Source organism: Grampus griseus, assembly GCF_964374135.1.
Source record: "Grampus griseus genome assembly, chromosome: 7".
Taxonomy (NCBI): domain Eukaryota; kingdom Metazoa; phylum Chordata; class Mammalia; order Artiodactyla; family Delphinidae; genus Grampus; species Grampus griseus.
The window spans coordinates 85,238,533-85,259,011 of NC_139001.1; the positions used below are offsets into that span (position 1 = coordinate 85,238,533).

At 44.8% G+C, this 20,479-nt stretch overlaps 1 protein-coding gene and 1 long non-coding RNA gene across 3 annotated transcripts in view; one reads left to right on the top strand and one right to left on the bottom strand.

Moving 5' to 3' along the window:
- Nucleotides 1-3,317: 3,317 nt before the first annotated feature.
- On the bottom strand, nucleotides 3,318-5,777 carry LOC309824815. The gene is made up of 3 exons (XR_014296975.1): nucleotides 5,363-5,777; nucleotides 3,807-3,957; nucleotides 3,318-3,702 (listed from the first exon to the last, which is right to left on the bottom strand). It is a non-coding gene; the product is annotated as an uncharacterized lncRNA (long non-coding RNA).
- The window catches only part of ZEB2 (zinc finger E-box binding homeobox 2), a 131,830-nt gene continuing 115,235 nt past the window's right edge, over nucleotides 3,885-20,479 (top strand). For both annotated transcript variants that reach the window (XM_082657991.1, XM_082657990.1), the window contains exons 1-2: nucleotides 3,885-3,977; nucleotides 6,561-6,702. In XM_082657991.1, the coding sequence (XP_082514117.1) occupies nucleotides 6,630-6,702 (73 nt within the window). In that variant the 5' untranslated portion in view covers nucleotides 3,885-3,977; nucleotides 6,561-6,629. The remainder of the gene's footprint in view (nucleotides 3,978-6,560; nucleotides 6,703-20,479) is intronic.

The following is a 20,479-nucleotide window of genomic DNA, read 5'->3' on the forward strand; positions in this document are numbered from 1 at the left end:
ATTCTCTGGTCCTGTTTTGATTTTGTTTGAAAGGGCTTCTCAGAGAGATGCTTCTGATTTTTTTTTTTTTAATAGACTTTCCCCTCCTATCCTAGGCTCAACTCCGAATGGATTGGATTGCGAGTTTGCACGTGAGAAAACCGTTTGGCTTGACTTGGACCCCTGCCGCCCCCCGCCCCGTCCACACACACCCCCAACGCAGGGGTCCCCCTTATCATCCTTTGCTTGCAACTCTAAAAGAAGTTTCCCACCTTCTGTGTAACAACACAGGGTGGAAATAATTCCTCTAGATGAAAGATCAATTCCGTTTCAAAAAGAGAATAGGTTCCTTTTTTTAATTTTCTCCACATGGTACAGAATAAACAGAATTTGCTTAAAAAAAAAAATTAGCTGTGGCCAAATTCGAATTCCTTCTACAGGCTGTGTGTTCAGGGCAGAAACATTGTATCTCTTCTGGCATCTGGGCCAGCAAGCGGAGCTGGGGGCAGGGGAGACAGGGGGAGCGGCTGTGAAAGTTAAGGAAATTGACAGACTGAGAGGTGAATGGGGGGACAGGCACCAGGTCCTGGCTGGAGGGAACTGGAAAACAAGAGTGCATCTTCACACGCTGCCTGGGTGGAGGGAATCCTGAGGGAGGCAGTTTGTTTTAACTCGAAGAAACCCTAAAGAATTATTTTTCTCCCTTCAATGTCGATTGCAATATTATTTCACATTTGCATGTATCTGTTGTTTTAATCCCCTTGGTCTGCGCTAATCTCGAAATGGATTACTAATGGGGAAGAAGGACCGGGAAGGAGCGATTCATTTGCAAGGACTTGCTCTGCTGTGTGAGGAGCCGAAAGCTAGCAGCTCCTAGTCCTCTCGACTTTTCCCTGCGTCCTGCGCTCGTGCATCCCGCTGACCCCACGATCCCCATTGTCCCCGACCTGGCCTTCGGACTAAGAGAGTGTTCGGTACAAATTTATATTCCAGCTTCCTCCGATCCCACCGCCTCTGCTTTGGTGTGAACTCTTTCGGTCAAATGGGGAGGGGAGTGCCAGGGGCGTGCCAGGCAGGGGCGGAGGGCAACCCACCGGCGCGCTCACCCCTCGCGGGGACGCTTCGCGTGCCACCCTCCAAATATCCACCTTGATGGGAACCTGAAAGATTGCTTTTTACCCCAATTCAAATACTTGCACGTCGGCACTCCCAGTGCTAAGTGTTGAGGCTGTCTCCTGACACTTGAACAATTACTGAGCCCAGAGTAATCAGATGATTAGGTGTTTTTCATGGAAATACTTGTCTTTTTTTTTTTTTAAGTCAGATACTAAGTAACCAGACAATAATATACATAATAAAGAGAAGTGATTTGTCAGCCGTTTGATTGGATCCTTTGACCTGAGGTTTTGCCAGTGAGTGTGTGTCTGGACTGTAAGCTCCAGGGGTTACCTGGGGTCCTGAGGTGGGGTCTTGCCTGGAATTACTCCATGCAAGGGACACCTTTGTCCTGGAAATGGGAGAGGAAACGCTGAAAAGCAAACTTCTAGAGACAGCTGGACTCGAATTTTTTAAAAATAAAAAAGTGGGGAAAAGAGGGAAGAGAAAAAAAAAGGATATTAATAATAGAAATAAATCTCAGAGAAGGAACTTGATAAGTCATATATTTATAGAGATAGAAATATTAAAGCAATGTAAAGCATAAAACTGAGAATGTGCCTGACCCATGGTGGAAATCCTTAATTTTCTTTTTTTATTATTAAATTTTAGACTGATGGTCTTGAATGCTCCTCTATAGGTAATTTATCTGAATGGGGTGGGGGAGGAGATTCTCACTGTAATAAATACTTAAGGTAGGAAAGAGGTGAGTCTGTACCAAGAGTGAAAATTTACTTCCTTGCATCCTAAAGGAAGAATTGGTTGTGGTCATGCTGGGTGGCTACTGCTCTCCCCCCCCCCCCAATAAACATACAAAACACAAAGCCGTGCGCCTCTGGGAGTGTGGATGTGGTAACCCATGGGTGGCTTTTCCCTCCTCTGAGTGCAATTGCCAATGACTCTTGCATTCAAAGTCTTGCTTTAGGCACACATTCAAAGCACAGTTCAAAGCAGTTTATCTTCATATAAGTACAAGTCTAGTGTTGGATCAGGGTTTTATTTGTTTCAGATTTCATCAGACTGAAAACAGGGGGCTGTAACATATTAACAATATTAAAGCAGAAAAAAAATGGCATAAGGCTGTTCTTTAGTCCTCTTGACACCTCCACCTTTACCTTTGCAAGGAAGCCCAAAGGCTGTGGGACTAAAAGTTTATTTGCGCTCTGAGGTTCTCAAGTACTTTCACTCTTAAAGAAAAAAAAAAAGAAAAAGAAAAAGCCTCATAGTTCTCTAAGAAATTGAGCCTGAACCATTGGAGGCTAAGAGATTTCTTCCTTTTCCGATAAATGTCTGTGCTCAGCATCCTCAAATTTGGCTGTCTTTATTTACTTCTATATTAGTTCCAATTATGTGCAGTGTAAACCAGCTTTTTGATTAACAAAACAGCAGAGCATTGGTTAAGAACACTTAAACTTCAAAAAAAATTCCCCTGGGAAGTGGGCTCTGAATTGGTTAATAATGTGCAGTACTTGCTAAATTGCTGACTTCCAGATGTGGAAAATATCTTTCTTGTTTAGGACCTATGTAACCTGATTGGATTACGACAGAAGCGTCACGTTGGAAGCTTTTGAGTGATTATTTAATTAACCATACAGTAGAAAGCTGTATTCTCCAGGAAATCCCTTCCATATTTACATAACCAATCCCTTCAGAGCAAAGGTGGAGTCTTTTCTTTTTAATTTTACTTTAATTGCAATATCAAAAAATATATACTCCAAAACTTAGACCCCATGCCGTTTAATATGGTGATCTTCCTTCGCTGCTAAGTTCCTCTATGGCCTTTCTCCTTTTCCTCCTGTCTCCCTACACCCACTCCCTCACTTTGTAGTGAGGTCTCCGTGAGATGTGGAGAGATTCAGAGATCGGTCAACTCAGCAACTCAGCGCTCTATGTTAATTTACTTAAGAGACCCTTTTAAAAAATGCCAAACCACTTTTTAGTATTGGGATCTAATCCAGAAATTCATCACACACACACACCGCAACACACACGCCCTAAAATGCAGTTCACATGAAGCTTTTTTTTTTTTTTTTCTGGCTCTGGCATCTTAAAAGAAAAAAAAAATTAAGAGAAAGGGCAAAAAATTTAGTTCCAGAAGCCGTGCTGAGAAATCCACACAATTTAATGTGCATCTCAAATCTGGTCATTAGAGACATCTGTATAAGAAGAGGCGATCTGGATTGAGGAACCGGGATCTTTCCCTTTAACTTTCGCCCCTTAGAGTTCTCCAGTTCTGTGAATGGTGTGCACCGTTTTCCGCCCTGTACTCTGTAGGATTTAGTGATGAGGATAATGATGCCAAAGGCTTGACGGGGGGGGGGGGGGGGGGGGGGGGGCGTGGAGAAGGGAGGGAGGGAGGCGAGAGGGAGGGAGAGAGGAAGGGAGGGAGGTGGAATTTCATTTCTTCCACTAAAGCGTTTGCGGAGACTTCAAGGTATAATCTATCCCAGATCCTTTCCCAGAGAGAAACTTGGCGATCACGTTTTCACATGATGCTCACGCTCAGGGCGCTTCAATTATCCCTCCCCACAAAGATAGGTGGCGCGTGTTTCAGGGTCTCTCTCTCTCCTACAGAAAAGAAAAAGAAAAAAATGTCATTAGAAGAGGCGTAACACGTCAGTCCGTCCCCAGGTTTGTGTTTCCTGGAGTGGCCGAAAGAGATCAGTTCTAACCTGCTCCGCAGGAATAACGGTCCTGCCTCCCGACACTCTTGGCGAGGTTTTGTACAGTTTGCTCCGGGAGCTGTTTCTTCGCTTCCACCTTTTTCTCCCCCACACTTCGCGGCTTCTTCATGCTTTTTCTTCTCACCATTTCTGGCCAAAACTACAAACAAGACTTCGCAGGTAGGTTTTTTTTTTTCCCCCTTTTCTCTCTTTTTATTCCTTTTCGGCATGGTCATCCCCCACCCTCCTTTTACGATTTTCTCCTTTTAAGTGGGGATGTGAGTCTGAAGTGAGGAGGAGTGTCTGTGGGTAGGAATTTCAGGTGGGTTTAGCTCCTTTATGGCAAGCTTTTCCCAAGAGTGACTTCTTCGATTTCTCTTGCACTCCATCTCTCTCTCTCCTTCCTTTTCTCTCCTTTTTTCCTCCCCCAAATAATTTGCCCTGTACCTGCCCATTCAGGTAACCAAAGGTGCCTTTTACTACCCAGCCTGGGAAAAGTTTTATCGAGAACTATGTGGTTGGAATAAAAACTCTTCAAGGGGAGAGATTCTGCTCTATTTTCATGTCTAATTCCAATTCATTGTATTCAGCAATTAGAACTTGGCAAATACCTGTTAATAATTACAAAACTTGATGGATACAAACCTACCAAATTCGGGAGCAAGTCTTTCTCTTAGATATGGCAGTCCAACCTTTCCCACTGAAGAAGGCTGTTTTCTAAGTAGAAAGTTGCCTGTTTTTGTCTGCTTAGCGAGTTTCATTTCTTTATTTCATTCTTTGTGTGTGTATGTATGTGAAGTAACACCTCACTTCTGTGATGATAAATAAAGAAGTGAAAGTCCTCATGGAACTTGAGTCGTTTACCAAAGTGGGGAGGGGGGGGGAGTCACTACAGCTGGGAAGAAAACTGCCGTCAGGATATTAGGGTTGTAAATGAAGGATAACTTTTGAAATTGTATTTCAAATGGCAAAGTATTAATGATATAGACATGGATTTCACAGGAGACATAGACACACGAAAATATCCCTTTCCACACTTTGGCACTGAAAAGTGGAGAAAGAGAGCAGGAGTTCCCAGGAGCAGTGGTGAGCCCGGCTAACATGAATGTGTTTATCTCCCACCTTCTTATATATTTTACATGCTCCCCCTATAATGATGAAGGCAAGATTACTAACTCCAGAGTTAGAAATAACAGGCAAAGCTAAAGTTTACAGCACAAATGCCCTGTCTGTCCCTCACACACACACATGCTCATAAAACTAGCAGCTTACTTTATTAAACATGCATTTATATGCAATCGTGTGTAAGTCTCAGCATGAATACAGACAGGCCAGCTGCTTCCTCCCAGACACTTGTGTGACCACTGCTTTATTTCAGGATTTTCCCCAACAATTTCAAATCCATAGGAGAGCCAAGAAATAACAAAATGTGTCAAACTTAAATTAAAAGTCTCCCACTATGCCTAGGTTAAATTCAAGGTGCTTTCTAAATCATCCACTTCCCCTTCTCTCTGCCGCCCCCCAGCCCCACCCCTCTCAGCAAACGTGTGGAAACTGATACTCACTTTCCAGGTTTTCCGCAAAGCTTCTAGCACAGGAGACAATAGGTGCGGGGCGTGGGGACTGAGTGTGTTCGGCAGAGAAGGGGTTAATGGCCCTTGTGTTACAGTTTGCATCTGTTACATCTTTTATAGCCCCCTGTTTAAACTAATCCTCGAGGCACAGCATCTTCCCAACCTCCACCGAGTTGCAGGATTCTCCTCCTCTCCTGCCTGCCTCCGAGGTTCCCCTTCTCCAAGTTTTGACAGTTTCAGCTGAAAAAATGCAGCGCCTCTCTCGATTTTTAGGTACAAAAGTTTCGAAGCCAGAAAAGGATACGATCATTTAGTCGAGCTTAAAAGTATTGCCGTATAGCGGTTGGACTTTCTCTTTCCTTTCTTGAGGGGAGAAAATTTTCTCCTGGAACTCTTTAAGGGAACTAGGGCGGGGGAGCATGGGTGTGAGTGAGGTGGGGGGAAATAAGTAAATATTGTCAAAGCGGCGAAGGTGGTGGCGGCGGCGGCGGGGGGGGGTGCTGGGGGGAGGGACAGTGTCCGAAGAGGCTTATAATTATATTTCTTATTGCGGCGTGAAACGGGAAATCCTAATTTGGGGGCGGGGGTGTGAGGGGGAGGAAGAGACAGTGCCTCGATCAACTCCGACAGGGGAGGGGAGGAGACGCGGGGCGAGTGGGCTTCCTATAATTACTATTATCAATTTGACCGAGTGTGCTTCATCCGGGAGTTGTTTCGCGTTGTTTGTTTGTTTGTTTGTTTGCTTCCTCGGGGGAATGGGGAGGGGGGGTGAGTCGGGGGGGGAAACAAGATGAGAGCTACAGAGAGCCTCGCCTCACCCCAAGTTCCCGAGCCGGGCTGAGGACTTTTCGGAGGAAAAGGTCCGCCTAGCCCTGAGCCAAGCAGCCTTACTGTACCGCCGTGTGCATTCCCTCATACGGTCAGGAGTTATGACTCATTTTGAAGATGTAATTCTTGTCTCTCTGATCCCCTCGCGGGTGCAACACACCAAACAGTAACAAACACAAAGCGCCTCGGGGCCAAGGCTGGGGGTGGGAGGCGGGGAGGGGGGCCGCCGGAGTTTCGCTTTGGCGTTGGGGGGGCCGCGGATGGGTGCTCGCCGGGGCCCTGGCCCGGCTCCCCTGGGCGGCCCGCGCGCGTCTCAATGGGCGCAGGCGATGCCCACATTGTCGCTGTGTTTGGTTGCTAGATCGAGCCTGCGTGCTGCCGAAGCAGGGCGCCGAGTCCATGCGAACTGCCATCTGATCCGCTCTTATCAATGAAGCAGCCGATCATGGCGGATGGCCCCCGGTGCAAGAGGCGCAAACAAGCCAATCCCAGGAGGAAAAACGGTAAGAAGCGGCCCGAACCAAACTTTTCCGGGCCGCTCCGCGGCTCCAGACCCGGGGAGAAGGAGGGGGAAAGGGAAAAGCAACCGAGGCGGCGGCGGCGGCGGGCGCCCAGGGCTCGCGGGCGAGCCTCTCTCCGCGGCCGGCGCCGGAGCCCGGCGCGCGCGGCGACTGGACGGGGGGTGGGGGGGGAGTTGGGGAAGTGCCGGGCAAAGTGAGCGTCGGGCGCCGGGGGGCTGCGAGCGCTGGGGTCCGGCAGGGGCCCAGCGCCCCCACCCTCGCCGCCCTCTGCGCCCCCGCCCGCCCTCCCTCCGCCTCCGCCTCCAGCTCCACCAGCGCCTGGCCCGCCGGCTCTCCGGCCGGGCTGCGTGAGCGTCCGGCGAGGGCAGGGCGGGGGCCCGGGCGACGGGTCGCGCGGGATCCCCGGGGCGGGGGCGGGGCGGGGGTGGCAGAGGGACTGTGAGAGCGGGAGAGGGGGCCCGGGGCTGTGCCTCCGGCAAGGCTTAAAGTTTCTTTGCCAGAGTCGCCCGGCCGCCTCTCGGTACGCCAAGTAACGGTCCGCGGGCAGCGGGGCCCGGCCGGTCGCGCCGGGACCCCGGGGTGGGAGGGACTCGGCCGGCCCCGCGCGGGGTCCGGCGAGGTCCACGCGGGCTCAGGGGCGGGTGGTTCCTCTCCAGCGGGTGCTGGCCCCGCGCCGGGGGCTGGCGGAGTCGCAGAGCGCAGGGAGACTTTTCTGGGCAGTTTCGACATGGTCAGGAGTCCGTTATCCAGGCTGAGTCAAGAAGGAGGAAGGAGGTGCGGGTGCGAGGGGGACACGCAGAGCAGAGATGGGAGATCAAAGGCGTGACAGCTTAGTAGGTCCACCTTAGAAAGAGTCAGAGAAGGAACAGAGAGAGAGGGAGACAGACACAGAGAGAGAGAGAGAGAGAGACCCCCTAGGTATTACCCCCAAACAAAATCGTGGGAATAAAAGAGAAAAGTGATTGGCAAGAGCGCAGAAGGCGCCTGGGGGAGGGGAGAGAGCTGGGGACCGGAGAGGGTGCCGGGGATAGCTGACGGAGGATACTGAGTTTAAAAAAAAAAAAAAACCAACCCCCCAAAACAAACAAGAGAACTAGCGCCAGCTCAGACTGGGAAAGGAAACTTCTCGCTCCCCTCGTTCTCAGCCTGATCACCCGGCGCGGGGCCGCGTTGACGCTCCCGAACTGGACGCGGGGACGCGGCGCCGGCCCGGCCTCCGGCCTCCCGCAAGCCCAGCCCGCGCCTCGCGGGGACCACCGGGGCCCCCTTGGAGCAACTTTCCTCTAGGGAAGACAATTCTGTGCGCCCCCAGCCTGCCCCTGAGCTGCGCGGCCCGGGAGGGGGCTGCTGGGGGCGCAGTGAGGGACGCTGGAAGGAGAAAACACAAAGACGAGGGAATTTTGATTAGAGACAAATGATGCTTCTCTCTGTCTCTCTCTAGGTTTCGTGTGTGTGTGTGTGTGTGTGTGTGTGTGCGCGCGCGCGTGTACGTGTGCGCGTGTGTGTGTCTTTTGCTTGTTGTGGTAGAGGTGTCGAGCCATATGGGGGAGTGATAGAGGAATTTTAGTCAGAAACTGTTCGTTATGTTATCCTGCCTTTTCCCTTTGTGCTGCCTTTGATCTATTTGCTTGGCTTAGTATTACAAAAAAACAAGTACAATAATATATTCCGAGCTGCTTCCCCAAGATCCAGTTCAGGCTGCCTCTTTTTAAGTCTCTTTCTCCCTCTCTCTCTTTCTCTCTTTCTCTCTCTCTCTCTCTCTCTCTCTCTCTCTCTCTCTCTCTCCCTCCCTCTCTCTCTCTCTCTCTCTCTCTCTCTCCCTCTCTTAATTTAATTTTTTCTTCGCTCTAGTGTCTGGCATTATTTAAGGTGGTCCTTACACTGGAGACCTCCCCTTCCCCATCTCCGGGTAATTTAGTAGACACTAAAATTACACCTAGTGCCCCCCTCTCTCTTGTGTTTCCTCTGTTCCTTTTATTAAATGTTGGTTATTGATTTTCTAAAATCAATGTCTATTGTGGGGCTTTTTTCCCCCCTTACAAGTATCTAAAGCACATTGCTGATCAACTGGATAACAAAAGCTTCGTGTCAAGGAGGCTTCTTTCTTTTTCTTATGTTAAACAGTCATTTTTTGAGAGAAAGGAAAATAAGATTTAAAGCAAGGTTCCCAGAAGTGTTCTTTTGCAGGAGAGACTATTTAGAATGTTTGTTTCTTCTTGTCTGGCTCCTCCAACCCCCTTCGGGATTTTGCCACTGTTGACCAGCCTGGCCTCTGCAGTGAAGTCGGGCCAGAGCCCAGGTCTGGAAAAACAGAATGCTCCAGGCTTCCTGGGAGCCCTGGGGCGGGGGCTGGCAGAGGGGGAAGCCTACTGGGGGCTTCGCAGGTGGAACAGAGTGCCAGGGAAGTGCTCAGCCGTGGACACTGCTTGGTGCTCAGAAATGGACACCATTTCCCCTCCGCCCAGCCACTAACTTGGGAGAAGCCTCAACACTCCGAAGTGGAAAGTTGAATTGCACATTTTAAAGGCATTTAGCCCAGACCCTGCACATTTAACAGCAATAATTATTTCCCAATAGTCTGTGGGAAAACATGCTGTGTATTGGTTACTTGTCAGTGTTTTGCTTTGGGATTAATCTGACTGAGCAATGTCCTGGTTTTGAGAAGCAGGTAGAAGAGTTTTTTCCCCTCTTTTTTCATTTTCTTTCTCATCAAGCACGTATCCAATGCCTTTCCCTTTGGGAATTGCTAGGATTTATCTGAACTGAGTGAATTTTTCTTCTTTCCTGGATTCATGGAAAAGATGTCAGTTTTGAGCTTGTGTCTTTGCTGATAACACTAAATATGATGATGCTTATCAAAATCATATAGAAATTCCTGGAAAGGAATAATGGTGCTACTAATCATAGAAGTAGAAGCTGCGTGGGGAAAAAAGAGAGAGAGAGATGGTCATCCAGGAAACTAGAATGGCACTTTATATAATTTTAATGAAGTCAACAGTGTATATATAGACTAAGGCGACAAGGAGATAAAACGTGTAAAGCAGTATGTGTGTGTTTGAAAGGCTGGTCAAGAACGTGGGTTAGAAGACGATGCTGTATGCGATTATTAAAAAGCAAAGGAGAAGGAAGCAGTTCAAGGAAAACAAATATACAAAGAGAGAAACAAGAATCTAAAATCCAGCCTTCGAGATTCTCAGGCTAGCAAGATGCCTGGCAAAGACAGTGCCAGCACTAAGTTAATCCATAGCGGACAGTCTCCTTTCCCCCACATGGAAAGGATGAAATCTCTTCCCAGAAAATAAGATGTGCAGGAGGGAAGGGGGAGAGGGGTGAGGGGGAAGGAGGCAAAAAGCAAGTTGCCCGAAGACAAGAATGTGTGTCGGTTTCAAGAAAGTTCAGTCAGATGATCTTCAGTCGCCTGACTCACTTTGTAATACTTTCACTGAAGCTGGAGAGGAGGGGGAAAACCCAGCCCCCCTTTTCATTCCCCTGATTATACCCCACTATCTCCACACAGCCTTCGAGGCAGAAATGAGCACTTAGGAGCGGGAGATGCCCGGCGGCTGCCTGCCACTGGGGCGGCCCGGTTGTAACTTGCAAAGTTTGTTGCTTTAGCCCCTGATTCAGGCTTGGGCTCCTGGGGATGCTCCGGCTACCCTCCTGCCTCCTGTGGAGCCTGGGAAGATGGGCCTTCCTCCCCAGCCCATCACCTCCCAGCATCAGCCTCTGAAAAAAAATCACACAGACACATTGCACGTTTTCACAAAAATCAAACCCGGAAACCGCTTGTTTCAGAAAAGGGAATGAAGTTGTCTTTTAAATGAACACTGAATTAGGAGTGGTGGGGAAGAGGAAATGGCAGAAAGAAAGAAAAGTTAAATTTGATTTTTCTTCAAAGTTTCAGCTAAAGGGTTAGGCATTGTATGGTAGAGTGGGGGAGGTTTTTACCAACGCCTTTGGTCTCTGATTTTCAGTGGGAAAGAAAAGGGATAAAGTTGGATGTTTTCAGGGCTTTAGATCCTAGAGGAGAAACAATCAGATGAGCAGAAATGATTATCCCTGTTTAAGATAAGCCCTCACTCCCTTAACCACTTCCTGAAAGGGAGTGGAAGCGCTGGTGGTGATGCTTAGAGGCAGGGGAGGACTGAAAAGTTGTTCCCTTTTCAGAGATGCTTAAAGGAAAACGAAAAGAAATGCAAGCAGCCCCTTCTTCAGGATGTGGCTCCTGTCTCTCCTTTCTGAGAGGTGAAGTTGGCATGGGGCGGCCGTGAGTCAGAGCCCCTCAGTACACTCTGAGGCAGGGAAGTTTCCTTCGGATTGCAGTCGGGTCAGACTTGGTGATCCTTGCGAGTGTGGAAATCTTTTGCAAGTAGCTTTCTTATAAAGTTGATGAGGTTATAAGGAGGCTGTTTTGCTGACTCTCAAAGCACTCAGAGGCAGTTTTTGTGGCAGGTACCAGCTCTGAGGGCGCTCCAAAGATATCGGTCTCCATCCTTTTCTCTCTGTGAAGAGCTTCTGCAAGTTTTGTCATGCTGCACACACACTAGGCTGGGGGCTGTGTATCTAGACTGATCTATTTGTTTTATTTTGGTTTGTAAAAATTCAGGCAATTGGGGTAGAAACATGCCTTCCTTCGTAACAGAGCCAGCAGGCTGCTGACATCCAAAGCGTGATTCTCCACCCGGGGTAAGGGTGGGCTAAGGATTTTAAACTTTACATTATTTCTCTGTTGCCACATTAAGATAAATTCACGTCTTCAAGCATTTATCTCCAAATACGAATAAAGCCAAGGTTAATGTTCCCCAGTAAACTGCTATGTCATATGTTTCAGGTGCTTCCTCTCTTGCTTGCTTAATTTACTCAAAGTAAAGAAAATTCCAAGAGGTTGTCAAAGACCCTAATGCCGTGTTAAGAATCTTTCCTGGGAAAAATGTGTGTCTACCCTGAAGGTAGGAAAGGAGGGTGTTGCTAGCTCTCTAAGCAGTGCCGCGTTTATTCCAAGATGTGGGAGATTCTCTTCCTTACAACAGTTTTTGTCATCTGCATTCTTCCAAGGCTTTTAAAGGTGCATTTTCTTCCGTGTGAAAGAGAACTCTTTGTCCTTTTCCTCTTCAGCACTGTGGCTTCCCAAGGTAGACACTATTTTGTGCCTGTCACAGAGAGAGGGAGTGCAGGTTTGCAATGCTCACAGACAATTGATTGTCTGCCCTAATGTGTTTCATTTACATGTTTATAACGTCAATGGTGCTGGGGTGTCCACTGTACCATTCATTCCCGCATTCCCACAAGGGGGCAATTGTCTGAATGGCCAAGTCAGACACCTTTTTGATTGCTCTTTGGTTGTCTTTTTAGAGCAAAGAGATAAAGGGGGGAAAATCTGTGATGCAGAAACACTAGTTGAAAATATACAGAATTAAATGTCACCACAAAAGCAGATGTTAACATAAGCCCAAATATGCTCTTTAGGCAAGATGTGAAGGTTGAGAAAAATAATTCAGAGCAGAGGGAAGGATGATTTAAAACCAATAAATATAGCCCCATTCCCCCTCCCTATTTCTTTTCTTTCTTTAGCAATCAGAAGATGCAATGTGATTTTCCTTTTCATTTTTAAGCCTTGAAACATCTAGGCACCTCTTCCTTACTTGTATGTTTGCTGTGATTGTATACATTTACATAGCTCTGTGTATGCCAACAACATCAGCTTCCCAGTTGGAAAAAATCTATTGAATGGCTATTTGCGCTGTGGGGAGTGTAAACTTTTAAAAAGTAAGATCCAAGTATTTCTTCATCAAGCCTTTTTTAAAAAGGCAAAGCACTAATCATCAGTAGACTCTGTGGAAGTCTCTGCCTTAAGAGCTGCGTGCCGAATACTTTCATCTTGGGTGACAGTCGTGTCAGAGTGAGAGCTCTCAGGAAAAGTGTAACTCCTAGTTACAAAGTAAATAAAGAATTTCGTTTTAAGGTGTTCTGTACTGTTTTTATACTCTGTGTGTGTGTGTGTGTGTGTGTGTGTCTTATGTTTCCTCTGAGGGAGGTGAGAGGAAAAACCATCCACGCGTGTGTGTTTTGGCTTTTCTGTTCACGCAGTTCTCCCCTACATATTATGCATGTATGTGGCACACAGGAATACACCTGCTTAAAAAAAAAAAAAGATTTCACAGTTCAGATGGTGCCTGGCTGGTTCATTTAGGTAATACAGCTATTAGAAGTTGGTCTGATTTCGCGTGTGGTCCATAAGGAGAGAAAATACTAACTCTTGTGGCATCTGGTGGGAGGTAAACACGGGTGGGGGGGGCGGAGGACTTTTATAATTCTGAAGGAAATTGGGGAGGAAAAAAAATCGCCAGTCTGTGAAAAGATTTTTGCCTCTCCGGGAAGACACACACAGTAGCTGCACCGTTAGCTGAACCCCTGACACGGCGGTCTTTTGAATGCCTTAGGTATGATTTCACTTTCGCTCACATCAATGCTGACCTGAATGCCTTTCATATCTGATCCGCTGTGTCTCTCCCAGTAAACATCCCCTGAGGGGAGAACAAAGAAAGGAGCTCTTCTTCTTCTTAATCACAATTCAGCCCTTTCACCGCCGGCAGGCTCCATTTGCATTCTGCCACAGAAAGCCAAGATGAAAAGAAAGAGAGAGAGAGAGAGAGAGAGAGAGAGAGAGAGAGAGAGAGAGGGTAGTAGCTGAGTAAAATAAGTGAGGTGTTTGTGGCTGTTTGTTGGGCTTTCCCTAGTTACCAGCCTTATATAGTTGATGCTTAACCAGGCCCTGTCCCTCCTGACAGGCATATAGTGTTACAAGATGGCATGTCTGTACTATTCATGGCCAGCCGCTCAACACTTGAGGTAAAAAGTGTCAGAGAAGGATCAGATTCTCCCCCAGAAGCCTGTTAGACTTGGGTCAGGTGTGTGGACTTCCCACTCTGGAGTGCTGCCTAGTATTTGTCTCTTATTGTTTACCTCCAGGCCAGGGAGGCGCGGGCCCTGGGGGTGGAGGGGAGCTGGAGAGCTCAGGAGGGGAGAAGGGGGAGAGTCTCCAGAGGCCCTGGTCTGCTTTCAATGATGGGTGTCTGGCCCAGAGAAAAAGGGAGAAGTTGCTTACACCCAGCCTGAATGCACTGATACATCTTCAGGAAAACTGGAAAAGACTTTCCCATTTTTCCCCCTGACTTTTTATGATAATTCATATTTTCAAATGAAAGGGGAAAAAAGCCAAGAAAGAAACTCTCAAATGAGCCAAAAAGGAAAAAAAAAATTCTCTGAAAAGAATTTTAGGGGGAAAAGTTGGTCTATTTTAAAAAGCTTTGAGGGCTGTAAAGTGCCACGTTTTTCACACCTTCTTCATACTTTTTTTTCAGATTTTTTTAGTATGTTTAACATTTGTGAGATGACAGCCTTTTTGTATCTCAAACTGGATGCTTCAAGATTTGTAGGGAGGGGTTGGTGGTATTCACGTTCTCTTGAGAGAGAAAGTTTATGCCTAAAGGGCTCCTTCTTACTGGGAACTGTTTAAACCCTTGCAGGCGAACCTGTCAGGTTTTACTCTGTTATTTGCCTCCATTTTCAACATGCAAAAGTAACATGCAGTTAATGGTATTTGAATGAGACCACAGCAAGAGCAGAAACCTCTCGTGACAACTTTTCAGCTACATTATCTTGCTCCTAAACTGTCTTGTCTTTTTTTTTTTTTCCTTTCTGAAACCACTTTTAAGATACCAACAGTTTTTTCTTCAACAATTAGATTAAGCATATAATGTGGGCGCACACGCACACACACGCAACTTTGGAAGTGCGGTCGCTTCAAACAGCAGGGTGAATAATTGGAAAGGGGGGGTGCTTTTGCGATAGTCATTGTGACAGATTTCACTTATAAGAGCAAAACTAGCAGAGATATTAGAAGTTGTACACGAGCATGTGACACAGATTCCTGTTTTTTTTTTTCTTTTTCCCAGAAGATTTACAGAATTTACAAAAAGAGATTATCCCTACACCTTCCACCCCTCCTATCCACCCCCATGACCCAAGCAATGAAGGATTTAGGCAGATTTACTTCAGTAAACACCTTTGGACACTTGGGGGAAAAGTGGGAGTCTGTTTGCAAAAGGAGGCTTTTGTTAAGTGAGGTACCGGGATAATGCTTTACCAGGCAGCTGTGATATGAACCTACCCAGCAATGCAGGAACACTCTTTAACTCTTTGAGTGCCTGGCCTTTTGCGCTCAGCAGATAAAATCCTGGCTTTCCAAAGACACTCAGAATTCTGGCTCTAGCAGTTTGTTATTCAGACAAGTCTTGTAGACATGAAAACTGTTCAAGCTTTTAAGACAATGTGGTTTAATTAGATGAGGTGGACTTACATTGCTCATAAGCCCTCCAAATGGTGGTTTATAATTGGCAAGGGAAAAGAAAAAAAGAAAGGAATCAAGGCAACACATTAAAAATTCCAGGAAATACTTTAGAAAAGTTATTTTCATTTCCAGCTTTTAAGATATTAGACTACGGTAGCTAGAGGGAATGAAGCAGCTGGGGCCTCTCTCCTTACTATAAAAGACACCAGAAGTTTGTGATGAAGAAAGGGGTTTCAGCTGGAAAAGGTGTAAGAGACCAGCTCAGACAGTGACATTATCGCAACCCTCGCATCTTTTCAAGGGGGAAGTGTTGCCTATCTTTAGGAGCTTGGGAGGTCATGTGAACCTCAAGATTCAGGGCCTCAGGAAGGCTGTTACCAACTTGAGACTTTTCAGAGCAAGCAGAGAGACATTTCCAAGAGGAAGGAGTTAATGGTTATTTTTTGCTGGGCATAAGAATAACTTTTCAGGTGTTGCATTTGGGCTTAAATAAGATTGCCTTATTTAGTTTCAAAAAAGAGTGGAGGTGTCAATGTTCGAGCAGCCACGAATGTGTGAGAAAGTAAAGGGTATGAGACATGACAGAATTAAAGGTGTTTGCTATGTTGTTACACCGTGTGTCAGGCTGCAAGCTCCCTTTGTCACAGCCTCCTGGTGATTTGACAGCGCAGATCTACTTCCCTTCTAGGTGAGACAGCATTTTTTAACTGGAGTTATAAATATGGTACCCCTTCGCATTGCACCCAGTCTCCCAGATCCGTGAATCCTATTGGAAAGCATCTTGCCCTGAGACACAATGAACAAGTGCTGTATACAGGGGGCTGTGCGCTCGGGGGCCGGGCATCGCCAGCATCACAGTAGCTGGCATTGACTGTTGTTTGGCAGGAAGGTCTTTTGCCAAATCATTCAATAATTAAGTTTTATGTTTTTTGTATGAATGACCAAGCATGCAGTATTCCTTTTCAAATCAAAGGGAGGCTTAAAATTACTTTTTGAACACTTTCAGACCATGGTCAGGTCACAGTTTGGGGGCTGAATTAAAATGATCTCATTCATGATCTAATTGAGGTTGGCAAAACCTTAGCAGTAGCAGGAGTACATAAATATAAATCAAAGACCAAAATTTAGCAAATCATATCATTTGCTAGAAATCTGCTCATGAATTATTCTCCGATTGCCAACCCAGAAGTTAAACTTTGTCTCCCCTCCACAATGGTAACTGCGCATATTTTTTCAGGCTCCTGACAGGAAAGTTAGAGAGGCTGAAAAGAGAAATGAGAAGGAAGATGATCAACGTCTCATCAGATATTGTGTGTTTGTGACCCAAGAAAGTATGAGAGCTAATAAAGCCATGTACATTACCATGGAGGCTGCAGTCTGTGTTAGAAGTTATTTGGGGCTTCTGAAAACCAGACTTTGGAAGAGCAAGCAGCACATAAAGGCATGGGAGGGGAGCAAACATTTGAGAAAGATCTGATTGAACTTTGCTTTCTTTTTTCAATTGAGGAATGTAATCATCATAGTGATTCCTGATTTTTTTCAAACAAATTTAGTTCTATCACTGAGCCAAGTCGAGAGGATGAGATTTGAAGTAGTCGTTAGAATTAAAAGACAGTACACAAATGTTGGCATACATATTTAAGGTGCTTTTCATTCTTTTTTATTTTTTTGCACATTACTATAAAATTAAAACTCCAGATAATTTTCCTTATAATCCATGGGATTAAATGCCATGTTCTATTATACGTAATCCATTTTTAGTTGTTCTTCGTTTTTCTTGGTTGCCGTGTGTTATTTCAGCTTAAACCCACACACAGTCTAAACTGGAGGAGACCTGATTCTGAACTTCAGTATTTTGAAGTTAACATTTTTAAGTCCCACTTAAATGAAGATATTCTTTCAAGCAAACAGTAAACACAGAACTGGTCAGTTTAGCAAACTTTATCACAAGAGCAAATACATGAAGTTGTGTTTTTAAATCATGATGATAAAGGAGAAACATTTTTAAATAATTTCAGATGATGGAGGTGAATAACTGCATTCTTTTGGGAACAGGTAATTGACATTAATGATTTCCTGTGACAAAACATATCCTAACATGAAAAAGTATAATGGATTCCTCCTTAACATTGCTAATATAGCAATATAGTGATTTTTGTTCTTTATATACTCTTTCATATTTCCTTTTATAATCAACTCTGGGAAAGAAAGGTACTCCTGACAAGGTGATAGACACCCCCTCCCCAAAATAAGTAATCAATAACAGATCAACAGATTAAGATATCATGCTATTTAAGATCTGAGATTTTTTTCACTCTCTTAAATGAATGAGTTTAGAGGAATATAGTGTCCAGGTGATCTACAAATGTAGTAGATAGCTTTCACTGTTTTTAATTTTAAATTGTATTTCTATTGTTTTATATATCTAAGTAACCGTAATCAAGGAAACTTTGCATTTTGCCTATTCTTGGAGGTACCTAAGTTTCTATTTTAGACACAAAGCACATCAGTGGAAGTGTTTCACATCATGAGATTTCTCAGTTTTAAGAGGTGAGGTTTATATATAAAGAACTCAGTAAACTGTGTTTTCATAATAAATAAGCCCATTAAAAGGGGAAAATCTCTAAGCAAAATGGTTGTCCTCTAAAGATTTTCCATCACCTTTGCTCTGCTGATGGGAATTTGAAAACTAAATACAGCCTACGTGCACACACACACAGATGCACCCTAGGGCCCCAACTCTGGGACTTTTTAACTACAATTTTATAGCTTGTGAGTGAGATACATTTAAGCAAAAATAGTAGAGGTGAAGAATTAATGCAGACTCCTGTTTAGTAGGATTTATTGTAAGAAAAGTGTTCCCTACGCCACATGACTCTTACAAAACTTACTTGCCCCTGTTAATCTAAGCTTTAAGTGTATTATTTAGGATAAATTACAAGCTTTGTGCTTTTAAACTGTTTTCCTTCGTTTTCCTTTAATATTATCAACCTTAACACAGATTATGCTAAATTGATTGCAAATTATTATGGCTTTTAAAACAGCATTCAGGAGTTCTGAATAAAGATGGTATTTTAAAGTAGCGTTTACAGTATTTAAAAGAAAGAAAAGAGAAGGGGATTAAACTATACTGAACACTTAGAAACATGTAGAGTTTTATACTTGTGCAGATAAAATGTGAGGTAGCCTTGCCCTGTGAAACCAAGACCACAAATGATATGTGTCAGTAGGTTCTTTGATAGGGCTTCTGGCCACAGTGTTTTTGTGCTGTCAAACTGCTATGTTGAACAAACACCTCCTCTGGGACAAAGTGATAAATGCAGAGACAGGCTGGCTTCAACCAGCCTTAGCGACCTCCTCCACCATGTCCCCACCCCCTGGCCCACCTCCCATAGGTCGGCCACCCCTCCACCCTGCTTTGCCCCTTTACCTGAAATTGACATTTAGAGAGAGATGCCCAGGGCTTTTCAAGGTGTCAGTGGTGAGTAATTATTGATACTCCCCAAATCTTATGAATCAGTTCTCCGAAACTGCAGGCAAAGTCCTTTTTCTGGCAGGCTTTATCTAGTCTTTTTTTAAATGGAAATGGACTGAGCTTCTCAACTTTTGCCAACTTGAACTTTTTCCACTTTTGCTTAATCATTTGAAAACCACTTGCTTTCCTCTTGTCTTTCCCCCAGTCACCGGCGTTTTATTTTCTAATGTTCGAGCAATTATGTTGTGCAACAGAAAACAAAATTTTGCCTTAAAAAGTCCAAACACTATTACCTCCTACTTTTCACTTTCCAGCATTCTTTTCGGGCTAACACTTCAAATGTATAGCCAACTGATTTTTTTCCTCCTCTCTCTTGGAGCCATTATTCTCTGACTAAAACCTGTTTACTGGTGCCTTTGTGTGTGCGTTTTTTTCCCCCCTGACATTAAATGAATTTCCATCTTCTACTTCTGCAATCTCTAAGAAATAGATAAACCATTATATTTTTTCCCAGCTCGTATTTTAAAGCGGTGATCCTGACAGCAGGACGATTATTGCACTTTATGTTTTAGTGGATGTTTGCTGTTGCTAGTTACAGCAACACTTATCATAAGACAGCAAGAAAAGAGTAGTCCCTGGTAATTAAAGTAATGAAATATTCATTTACTCTACCTTTTCTGTAGTCTCACAAATTAGGCTGCTACATTTAATGCCTGCACTGCCTCTGTTTTTATTATAATGGCAGCTTTCGCATCTGCAATTAGGACTAATTCTGACAGTTACAATTTCTGAGGGATGGTAAACAGTGAAGGAGATGTGCAGCAGAGGTATTACACGTGAAAAGCCCTTGTCTCTTTAACCTTGTTGTTTTTTTTCTCGCAGAGGTTACCTTTTCCCGATGGTGCAAAATCGACTTGACATAACTGTTCATCAGTTTCAGGGTTTTCCCTGGAGGTATTTGCATCAAATCAGCCCAGTCAAGCTTCAAGTTGAAATTGGCAGGCCAGAAACTGACAGGGTAGAGACTGGAAAAGAGACAGCTAAAGTACAGGCAGCAAACTGACAGTAGCAGAGTGAAAGACAGAGAGAGAGAGGGGGAGAGGGGTTGAGAGCGAGAGCTTTTCAACTTTAGTGTAAGGGAAATCTCAACTCCTGTATGGATCTCAGTAGCAAGTATCCTGGAGGAACTTGAAAGGTCGAGAGATTCAGAACACCTTCAGCTAATTCTTACCACTAGGGCTCACCAGCCCTGCTCCCGGGGTTCACTCTCATTTAATCTGATTGGATGCCTGAAGAGGAGTGGGCACACTTAATTAAACCGGAGGAAAGTTCTGAGGCACTTCCTTAGCACTTATTAAAGCTTGAAAGCCAAATCTCATGATCAGTGTTATAGGAGGGAAATAAGGCAGTTTGGGGTTTTTCCCTGATGGTTAACTTGTAAGAAAGTTAACAATCCTTCTCTTTACCAGGTTTGTTCCCCCAGGTCTCTACTCTGAAGCAGATTAAATGTTCCCAGAGACCAGAGCTTAGGAGACTGTCAGATCAAAAGTTAGTGCATTTTTGTCAACAAAAACAGCCACCTAGCAAAAATTACATTTAAAGAGATACTCCTTTGAATAACACGGGGTTGCAAGTTCTCTTGGTCAAATAACGCCCTCCTATCCTGATAACGGAAGAACATTTATTCAGTTGTTTAAAGGCTAAAGAACCGTGGCAAAACCTTAAGATAGCAATGACATTAAACTTTTATTTCACTATCGGGAACGTCACTTTGAGAAAAATTCTATGATTGCAAAACTTTTATAATTGCTTTGACAAAGAAAACAAATATGAAAAGTGCTCCCTTTGCCCGAGTGCATTTTTTTTCTCCTTTACGTCCTTTTTTAAAAACCAATATTTTTTTTGTCATTCTTCCTTATTTCTTCTAACTTTGG